Raw genomic sequence first — 10,014 nt, 5'->3', positions numbered from 1 at the left:
GCTTACTATCAATTAATTAAAATTAATGTTATTTCCTTTCAACAAATTTATACTAAAATTATGCAACTATAATTTTCTTTTTCCTAAGAATAGGTTATTGCCTATTCCATCAAGAGCTGTTCGACTATTTAATAGTTTGAGGTCATGAATAAAATTATCACATGATTATTACTCTTAACTTGGATTGATTTGAAGTTATGGTTTTCCTCAAATTAAACTAATCTAAGGAGGCTTAGGACCCCTCGAAAAATCCCACAAACTTACTATTATAGATAGAAAATATGAAGTAACGTTCCTTATTCTTTGCTTGTTCATAAATCCACCACGAAATCACAAACTACACATCAAACAATTGCAAGCAACTGAGTTGAAATATTCACATGGAAAAACACTTCTTACACTCCATTCCATTCCACTCCATTCAATGCAACTCATATATATATTCATTTCATTTTCATTAATTACTTGACGAGACTTCCAACTTGGAATTGAAACCACGCCCCTCCCTAACCCTTCCCTCTCCCTCTAGCAAGCTGGCTTCACCATTCGTTGACCGTAAAGGTAATTATTTTTTTTGTAAAATTCTGAGTGTCATAAATATTAGATTTGAATGTATTTAAACAAAATTTTATTAAGTTTGTTCAAATTTGTGAAAATAAAAAATTCAAGATTTAAAATTGAGGCTTCGGAGCATAATCTAAGACAATTTTTATTGACAAATATAGAAAAAATTCTATAAAAAATAGTGAACGTACACACGAAGTCATTATATATTTATTAATTCCTAAGTGAGTGTCAGAACACAACAAATATGTAGAGATGGCTGATTAACGAATGGGGCGGGACACTGTTTTAATTAAGGCTTCCAGTTCCGTAGGGTGCCGACGAGGTCGGCAGGCCGAGTAACGGATGGGACAGTTCCATAGGGTGCCGACGAGGTCAATTGGGCAGGCCGATTAACGGATGGGGCGGGACAGTGTTTTAATTAAGGCTTCCAGTTCCATAGGGTGCCGACGAGTTCAATTGGGCAGGCCGACTGAGTCAAACTTAAATAACCAAACAGCAGAGAGAGAGAGAGAGAGAATAGACAGATAGTACCTTCACCTTGCAGCTTTAATGGTTTCCAATTCCCAGAATTGGTGTCATAAAATTGGTCAACGGTAACTCTATTCAGCATTTCTTCTTCTCCATCCATTGAGTGGTATTATTTCTTGCGAGCTCTGGGTCTGTTCATATCGGATGCGTACCGGGGTTGATTAAGCTTCTTTTAATTGCAGAGGAGTTAATTAAAAGGTTTGATGGTGGTAGGAGGAGGGGGGAAGCTGAGCAGTAGTAGTACTACTCCTACTCGGTCGCTGCAAGACACACCCACATGGGCGCTGGCCACCGTCTGCTTCGTCTTCATCTCCGTCTCCATTTTCATTGAACACCTCATCCATCTCCTCTCCCATGTAAGTCCCATTTATATATATCGACACGCACACACACTAACACTAATAATTAAATAATTACATATAACTAATTAATCAGACGGGGTTTACATAAAAATGAATTAATGGTGCAGTGGCTGAAGAACCGCCGGAAGACATCACTATTTGAAGCAGTGGAGAAGCTCAAATTAGGTAGAACATCTCTCTCTCTCTCTCTCTCTCTGTAGAGTTGGATGTGGATGACTGAGTTAGGTTGGGCATGGTGGATGTGGTGCAGTGCTGATGCTGTTGGGGTTCATGTCACTCATACTGGCTGTCACTCAGAGACCCATTTCCAAACTTTGCATACCCAACAAGGTGGCATCCACCATGCTTCCTTGCCGCACCCGCTTACTCCAATCCCATACCACCGAAGCATTACGGCCTCTGCGACATCATGACGATGATGATCAGGACTACTACACAAGGACCAACCAGTACCAGTTCCATCATTTAATTAGTCCCTCCTCCATGGAAAGACAATTGGCCAGTGCTACTACTGCTGACACCAGTAGCAACAAAGCCTCTGCAGATTACTGTGCTTCCAAGGTTCGTCCATACCCTTGCTTCTTTAATATAATTAATTATTTGATGATCAGCAGAACAAGAAGTTATTGAATTGGGTTACTGTTTCTGTTAATAATTTTTTTTTTCCTCTTTTAATGACCGGGTAGCTGAGACCCTTCAGACCCTAACCTCCTTGTCAAATCGAGCATAAACTGATGGTGCCTACCACAGTTTGCAACACATAATTGAGAATCGAATTCAAGAACTCTTTCGATCTCTTGTCTACCTGACCCACATGTGTTTAAACTTAATGTTGCAGGGAATGACATCGTTTATATCACAAGATGGAATCAATCAGCTCAACATATTCATATTTGTGCTGGCAGTCATGCAGATTGTGTATTCGGTTCTCACCATGGCTTTAGGAAGGGCTAAGGTACGCTTATATAGATCATGACCACATACTGCACTCTTTCATATTGTGGAAGCTAGCTAGCTAATTCGTAAGGCTAGCCGTGGACTTCCAAAAAAGAAAAAAGAAAAAGAGAGAGCAAATCTATTAATTAATCAGATAGGATCATGTAGGCGTGATACACACCTCACATTGGGATTTTATATATTTTGACTATTTGATCGATTAAGAAAATACATTTGAGCGGGTCCAACAATTTAATAATAGGAGACCACATCATCCCAAGCCCTCTTAATTAATTAGCTTGCAAGTTGCAAGTGGTTCAATTAGAAGTACATTTCTTATCATATTATCTTAGAAAATATGTTTGTATTTACTGCAACAGATATTTTTTTAAAAATAAATAAATTTGTATGTTAAAAAATGTCCCTATAGCATTTAGCAACATTAATGTTTGTCTACTTAAAGTGTGTTATATATATATTCATTAATGGTTCAAATATCATTATTCAATATAAAATATTTTTGATTTTTAGTTTTGCTTTCTTTGTTAATTATTATTTGGTTTTCATTTGGATTAATTTGCAAAGCCGTGTAATGCCCCTTAAATTCAAATATCGTATGTTGCTATATTCATATTTAATTAGTAAATACCTAAAGTAAAGTTCGAGGAGACAATTTCGTGCATGTGTTCAAGTGATCTAAAAATATTTTTTGATTTCCCGAGTTTTTTTTTTTTTTTTTCTCACTAGTCAACAACAATGACATGGGGAGATTGGATTTCATTTTATAATCAAGGTACATGGGAGGGAGAGGACCACAGGAAGAGAATGAGATGGATTGTGTTTTCATTGCTCTAGACTTTTTCAAAAAGAAAAACGACAGCTATATATTATTTTGATATTAATTGATTTAGGACGCATGTATGCTTGCATATATTTATATTTTGTTTTGGCAGATGAGGCGTTGGAAAGTATGGGAGAAAGAGACTCAAACAGTGGAATACCTTGCTGCTAATGGTATAGCTCAAATGGCCCCTTAACATTTTTTGCAAAATTTGGCAAAAGCAAATTTCTTTCCTAATTGTACCAAAGTGTAAAACAGTTCTACTAGGTCTTAAATCAATATTGAAATCTATGCACTCCTTTCACTAAAAAAGTCAAGTAATTTTTTTTTTGTCTTTTTTAGTTTGGATGAGGTGGCATAGACGGCTATCTTGCAAAAAGAATGCACAAGCCTTAACTAAAAATAGTGCTCCAAAAGAACTATTCAATAAAGCAAATAGAAGGAAAGAGAAAGAGGTTAGCTAGCTTGGACGTTTAGTTTACCCTTCCTCAAAACATTCCTCGATTTAGTGTTAAAGTAGAGTGGTTAACCAAACCCATTTTGCATTGAAGAGGGCTTGTGGAAGTGGAATCTTTAGCAGTTCATTGAGGTAATGTCCATATTGAGGAAGTTGTAGTGTGCCAGACGTTTTCCAAATGTTGGACAACTTGACCCTTATTCTTTGGTCATCTGGAAATATCTTAGTCTGTTAGGATACTTCGTATCAATTGCTTGGACAACAAAACTCTCTTTCTTGAGCGTGTAAGCAGAACCAAAATGAAATTATTCTAGCCAGATCCTAACTACTAGATGCAAAAAGAGTTTTAAAACTCAAGTCCACTATGTGTTATTAAAAATCTTTGACATTTTTCTTTTGTACTTGAAAAGTAAACTCCCATATGTGATCAACACAACCCTTATCACTCCATGGTTAGGAAGTTGGTGAAGGTCCTCCTTAGCCTTTTGCTATGTGTGTGAGATAATTGACAAACAAAAATCTAATTATTGAAAATAATAGATCGAGGCTAGCTTTAGGCTTGAATACAAAATTCAAATTGATTTCTTCAAGGTAATGACAAAATCTTTGTATATGATAATATTTAGGGCTTCATGCCCCATAAACGTGTCCAAGTGTTGTATAAGGCTCCACAGTCAATGTCTTAAACCCATGTAATGGAGGATTCCAAAATTATTCTTCAAGTAAATGGCGTGTCCTCCTGTAAGAGGATGTGCTCTATTGTCATGAGCCAAACTTGTTTAAGGCATTATACTTGTCTGTTGTTGCTTGTCTTGTGTACGTGGGATGGGTACGATCACGTAAATACTAGCTAGCATATATATAGATTTTAGTTGCTTTAAGGGATTATGACTCCTCGAATGGTTTGATGTTTCTTAGAGTTAAAGATAGAGTAGCATATAGAAAGCTCTTTAGAGGAAAGGGGGGGGGGGGGGTGAGTGTTCATCAATCTTGTAAAAGTCACTAGTCATTGTACGTAATCGTGTTTAGCCTACTTGCTTCCCTTACCAGAGACACATTGTTAACGAAGGTGTTGATTTAATGAATTACGAAGCTTGGATGTTTACCGCTTGCTCGCTTGCTTAATTACTACTTCCGCTTACATTTCATTCAACTACTATGAATGTGTTTTGTTGGTAAACCATGCTAAATTTTTGGTTGACTAGCTAAACAAGAGTTCTTTAACTAGTGCTACAAGCAAATCCATTTACAAAGGTCTGAAACACTTGGTCTGTGACACTATGGCCATCCACTTCGAATACTCTTTCCTTCAATTCCTCATCATTAATCGTAGGTTGTTTAAAAAATCAATTCTTGGTACGGATGTTCCATCGAAGAGTAGGAAGTAGCCTACTCTTAAAGATTTTAGTCCTTAAGGCACCTAGCATGAGTGTCATGAGTTGCACTCAACTCTTTCTAAGGTGATGAAGATTCTCTTCTCCTTGAGAGAAGGACATGTGTATACATTCTAAACTAAGTACCCCTTGTTTTTGGATGGGATGAAGTGACTTTTAAGGGATAGCATAATGTGCCTAATTAGTGGGAGTTATATGAGTGCGAGGTTTCGAAAGGTTTTTGAAGGGTGGAGAAGATCGAGGGATGGTCTTCCAGAGAAACTTGCTTGTTAGGTATTTCAATGTGAAAGAACAAGTCATGGGTATTTGTTTTCATGTAAATTTCGGCAAAAAAATGATGCACTTGGTTTAAAATAGGCGTCACAAGATGACTATTATGAAAATGAACACGCTTTTGTTACCATTAAGAGACAATGTTCCAAAACAACTCTCTAGTAGTTTAGTTAATAAAAGGAAAAACAAAGAAGTTGATTTGAAAGTTTGTCATACCATTTCTCAAACGAGTGGTTTCCCACTTGTTAATAGAGTTGGATTTACAGTAAGAGATTCAACTGCATATAATGGACACATAGAAGTGAGTTGCATATATCATCTCGCAATGATAAAGGAAGATGATTAATGAGCCTCACTTTTCCTCTCTAGTGGATAATAGACCTCTTAATCTTATGCTAAACACTTAAAATCATCTCATAAAACATAATGTTCCATATGAACATAATCTATTGATAAAAAAAATATCAAGCGCAATATCTCATAGTACCGTTTACAAATTTTAAGTTAGGTAACCAACCAAGAGTAATGACATAATTATCCACTTATTAATTACTTTTGTACTATGTACTTCGCTATAACTAAAGCTAAAATTTTTAATGATATGATTGTACTTCTATTCACATTGCCATAATTAGGCTAATCTTTTTTTTAATGGTAAATTTAGATCCTAATCGATTTAGATATACAAGAGAAACCACGTTTGGGCGCAGACATATGAGCTCTTTCACAAGAACATCAACTCAGCTGTGGATTGTGAGTCCATCCCTTCCATTAAAACTACCATTATACTCTAGTCTATACACTTTGTTTTTATATTTCATGAACATCTTTTCTTTTTTGTTTTGGGGGTTGCTAATGAAAATGTTGATGGGAGCAGAAATGTTTCTTTCGCCAATTCTTCAATTCGGTAGCTAAAGTCGACTACCTCACTTTGCGCCATGGTTTTATCTCGGTTAGTATACATACGCCTCTCATTCTGGCAAAAAATCAAACACATCAAAGACACCAATCGAAATTTTTTCAAATCGAATAGAATGATAACAAATTAGCAATTGTTTAATTAACTCAAATCTTTCACGAATTCTGCAGGCGCATTTGTCGACGAACAACTCCTTTGATTTCCAGAAATACATTCAACGAACACTAGATGATGATTTCAAAGTTGTAGTGGGCGTCAGGTTGTGATTTATACTTGTAACACTTTCTTCTTCTTCTTCTTCTTCTTCTAAAGAGTTCTTTATACTGTATGGACAGCCCTTTCATGTGGTTTGTTGTTTTTATCTTCTTCCTAGTTGATGTCCAAGGTGAGATTGACTTGTAGTTCTTTTCTTCATTTGAGTATTTGGCCTTTGATAAGTAATCTCTGTTTTATTGAATATAGTAAACTGGTGTGAACTGAAACAGGTTGGAAAATATATTTCTGGGTATCCTTTGTGCCGCTGATAGTGAGTATTGAAGACTCAACCTTCAGCTTTTCACTTTGTCTGATATAATTAATTTTACTATCCATAATTCAGTTATTTCCTAATCCCACATGCATATATGCATTTACATGTACTCATAGAAGCTGTGTTAATATATGATTTGCAGTTGGTACTAATTTTGGGAACTAAACTAGAAGTAATTGTGGCCAAAATGGCACTTGAACTGAAAAATCAAAACAATGTGACCAGAGGTACTCCCTTGGTGCAGCCAAATGATAATCTCTTCTGGTTCAGCCAACCAAAACATGTCTTGACCATTCTGCATTTCACCCTATTTGTGGTAATTGTTGCCCTAGCTCTAAATCCCCTCAAAAATAAAATAAAATAAAATGAAGGAACCTTATTTCTTGTCTAGCACATACTCACTTCCATGTAATTCTGTGCAGAATGCATTCGAGATCGCCTTCTTTGTTTGGGTCATGGTAAAACTATTATTTTAAGCTCATTCCTCCCTCTCTTTTCTGTGTTCTAAAATATGCATGGCATTTAGCAAAGAGCAAAAATTGACCATTGCGGTTGTGTTTCTGTTTCTGGGGTACCTTTTCAGTTTCAATTTGGGATAAAGTCTTGTTACCTAGAAAATAAAGTGATGATCATTACAAGGATGGTGTTAGGGTAAGTGGCAAATAATGTTTGTGTGTTTAATAATTTGTGGTTCATGTCATGGACAGATAACCCATCTCATGTCATATTTGTAGGGTGGCAGTTCAAGTCATATGCAGCTACATTACCCTGCCCCTCTATGCTCTTGTAACCCAGGCAAGCACCTCCCCCTCCCCCTCCCCCCGTTTCTTTCTCTCTCTTTGGTGTGTGAAACATCACGAATTCACAGCAATTCATCAGAAGAAAAGCATTACATGGTGAATTTATTGAGTATAAAAAGGACAATAAAATATGTTTAAAACCATTCAACCTAGAACGAAGATCCTTTTTTATGTAATAACTTACTTCCTCATTCATCCTATTCTATTGTTTTTAATTACTTATATTTATAGGACCAAGGACACACATGGTTCAAACTCTGTTTTTTAGTCATGGGAGGTCCATTGGCCCTGGGCCACACAATAGGACAGCCCATCGCCATCACAAATACCTTCAAATCTCCTACGGAAGTAGAATTGATAGCTCTAGGCTCTAATGCAAAAGTCTCATACTCTTTAATCATTGAGATGTGCGGAGAGAATATACTGAATTCAAACTCTAACTATACCCATGAACTCTGAAGGCCTAATAATTAGTTTAATGATACATTGTGCGTGCTGCTATAAACAGATGGGATCACAGCTCAAGAGTGCAGTGTTTGAAGGGGAGACAGCAAATGCAGTAAAGCAATGGCACGCAGGTGCGAGGGAGAAGAGGAAGAAACAGCGTGACTCCTCCTCCAGCAAAAGAACTATTTCCAACAGCAATCAAGATCTCTCTTCTCATCACCGCCATACCGAAGAAGAAGAAGAAGAAGAAACTCCATTTCCTTGTAATATTGAGATCACTAATTATGATCACCAAGAAATCACTGCACATGAAACAACTCCACCTACCATTTTATCACATATGGAGATGTCACAGACCACCAGAATGCAAAGTTAATTTCTATTTTCTAGAAATATGCATATCCCTTTAGCTTACCTAGTAAATCAAAAGTATATAATCCTTTTTAGTCCTTTATTTAAATTCTTATTTTTTCCCCTTTTCTCTCCCCATGCAAGCTCTCATACATGAGATTTATTAGCAGGATATGCTTGTAGAGAGGCCAAGGTGGGGTTTGGGAATTGGTTCGATTTTGGTTGTTAGTATGCAGGTGCAAACAATCAAAGCCAGCGATGGGGCTGAGATTCAATTTTTGTTTTTCCTTCCTGAAGTCAAGTAGTAATTAACTATACATACTATCAGTCTTAGCTAAATTAATGATGCACCCTTCATGTCTATGCCAGGACATTCATATGGAACCAGTGGACATGCTTTCTTAAGGAACCACACTGGGTTCCTAATGATAATAATAAATAAATCCTCAAGAGGAATGCTTTTTCTTTTTTTGGTTGAAAAGTGAAAGACTTCATTAATTAGGAAAAAGAGAAAAGTACTAAAAGAGATGATAATATGCGATTCCTTTTTATGCGGCAAACAGAGGAATGTTGTCTAGGAAATGAACCAATTTACCGGAACGTCCTTTAAAATCCTGTTTCATTTGGACACCTTTCGTGTCAAAGGCGAGGCTGAAAACTGGTTCCTTCCATTTTAGTTGGCATAATCCATTGGAGAGAGACTTTGCTGGCATTGGTCATCTATTGGCACTTGACCATTCCCTTCTCTCCTGGTTGTCCTGAGCGACAACTGTTTTGAGAGTTCTTAGTAACAAACCCACTTTAGAGGGTGTACAAAGGAGGATCAAATTAGTATATAGGGAAAGTTTCTCTTGCTTCTTGAGCTCATAATTGGAGGGCCTTTGTTGATGATAGAGCTATTAGGCCCAGAGGAATCCATGGGTACGCTTGATATATATGGGTGAACATCAATTTGACCCAAAAGCTTAAGTCTATTGGGTCTTGAGTCCAACCATATATATAAGCACCCATCATCCACTTAATTTTTCCAATATGGGACAAACTCACAAGTAGAATTCTCAACAATCTCTCCCTCGCTTGTGAGTTCCAACTATTCCCCCTTGAATGGAAACCGTCTCCCCTTTGGGAGTAAGCCCAATTCTCCTATAATTGCTCAAGTGGGCCTTATCACTGACGTCTTACGTGCCTTAAATTGCATTTCACGTGTCTCCGAATCAATCAAACCTTCTATGTCTTGACCCTATTCGGATCCATCCAAGGCCTAAATGATCCTTATTGGCCTCGCTCACACATGTGGTCGTCCAATTGTTAGCACATCAAGAGAATTCGCTTCAACCTCGACTTTATGCTCTCGTTCGCCCCGAGTTATGAACTATCAACTTTGATACCACTTTTTATCATCAGAGGAGTCCATGGGTACGCTTGATATATATGGGTGAACACCAACTTGACCCAACAGTTTAAGCCTATTGGGTCTTGGGTCCAACCATGTATATAAGCACCCATCATCTACTCAATTTTTCCAATGTGAGACAAACTCATAAGTAGAATTCTTAAGAAGAGCTAGTTATATTGACTCTTATTCATGAAAGAACCACAATAGGTTTGAG

General features: G+C 37.0%; 1 protein-coding gene across 2 annotated transcripts; it reads left to right on the top strand.

Moving 5' to 3' along the window:
• The first annotated feature begins 856 nt into the window (after nt 1–856).
• On the top strand, nt 857–8,527 carry LOC131148619 (MLO-like protein 3). Of its 2 annotated transcripts, XM_058098454.1 has the most exons (16): nt 1,074–1,201; nt 1,278–1,451; nt 1,565–1,622; nt 1,708–2,018; nt 2,296–2,412; nt 3,347–3,407; nt 6,023–6,111; nt 6,236–6,310; nt 6,448–6,536; nt 6,613–6,662; nt 6,763–6,803; nt 6,949–7,122; nt 7,229–7,264; nt 7,390–7,457; nt 7,541–7,601; nt 8,115–8,527. In XM_058098454.1, the coding sequence occupies exons 2-16, from the start codon at nt 1,299–1,301 to the stop codon at nt 8,427–8,429; spliced, it is 1,698 nt and encodes a 565-aa protein (XP_057954437.1). In that variant the 5' UTR covers nt 1,074–1,201; nt 1,278–1,298; the 3' UTR covers nt 8,430–8,527. The 2 variants fall into 2 exon arrangements, with proteins under 2 accessions (XP_057954438.1, XP_057954437.1); XM_058098455.1 differs by lacking the exon at nt 7,541–7,601 and having other exon boundaries at nt 857–1,451; nt 7,390–7,477; nt 8,081–8,527.
• Nucleotides 8,528–10,014: the final 1,487 nt, after the last annotated feature.

The sequence above is a fragment of the Malania oleifera genome, chromosome 2, assembly GCF_029873635.1.
Source record: "Malania oleifera isolate guangnan ecotype guangnan chromosome 2, ASM2987363v1, whole genome shotgun sequence".
NCBI classification, from domain to species: domain Eukaryota; kingdom Viridiplantae; phylum Streptophyta; class Magnoliopsida; order Santalales; family Ximeniaceae; genus Malania; species Malania oleifera.
Note: the sequence above shows the minus strand (reverse complement) of the source record. Positions and strands in the feature narration are given on the sequence as shown.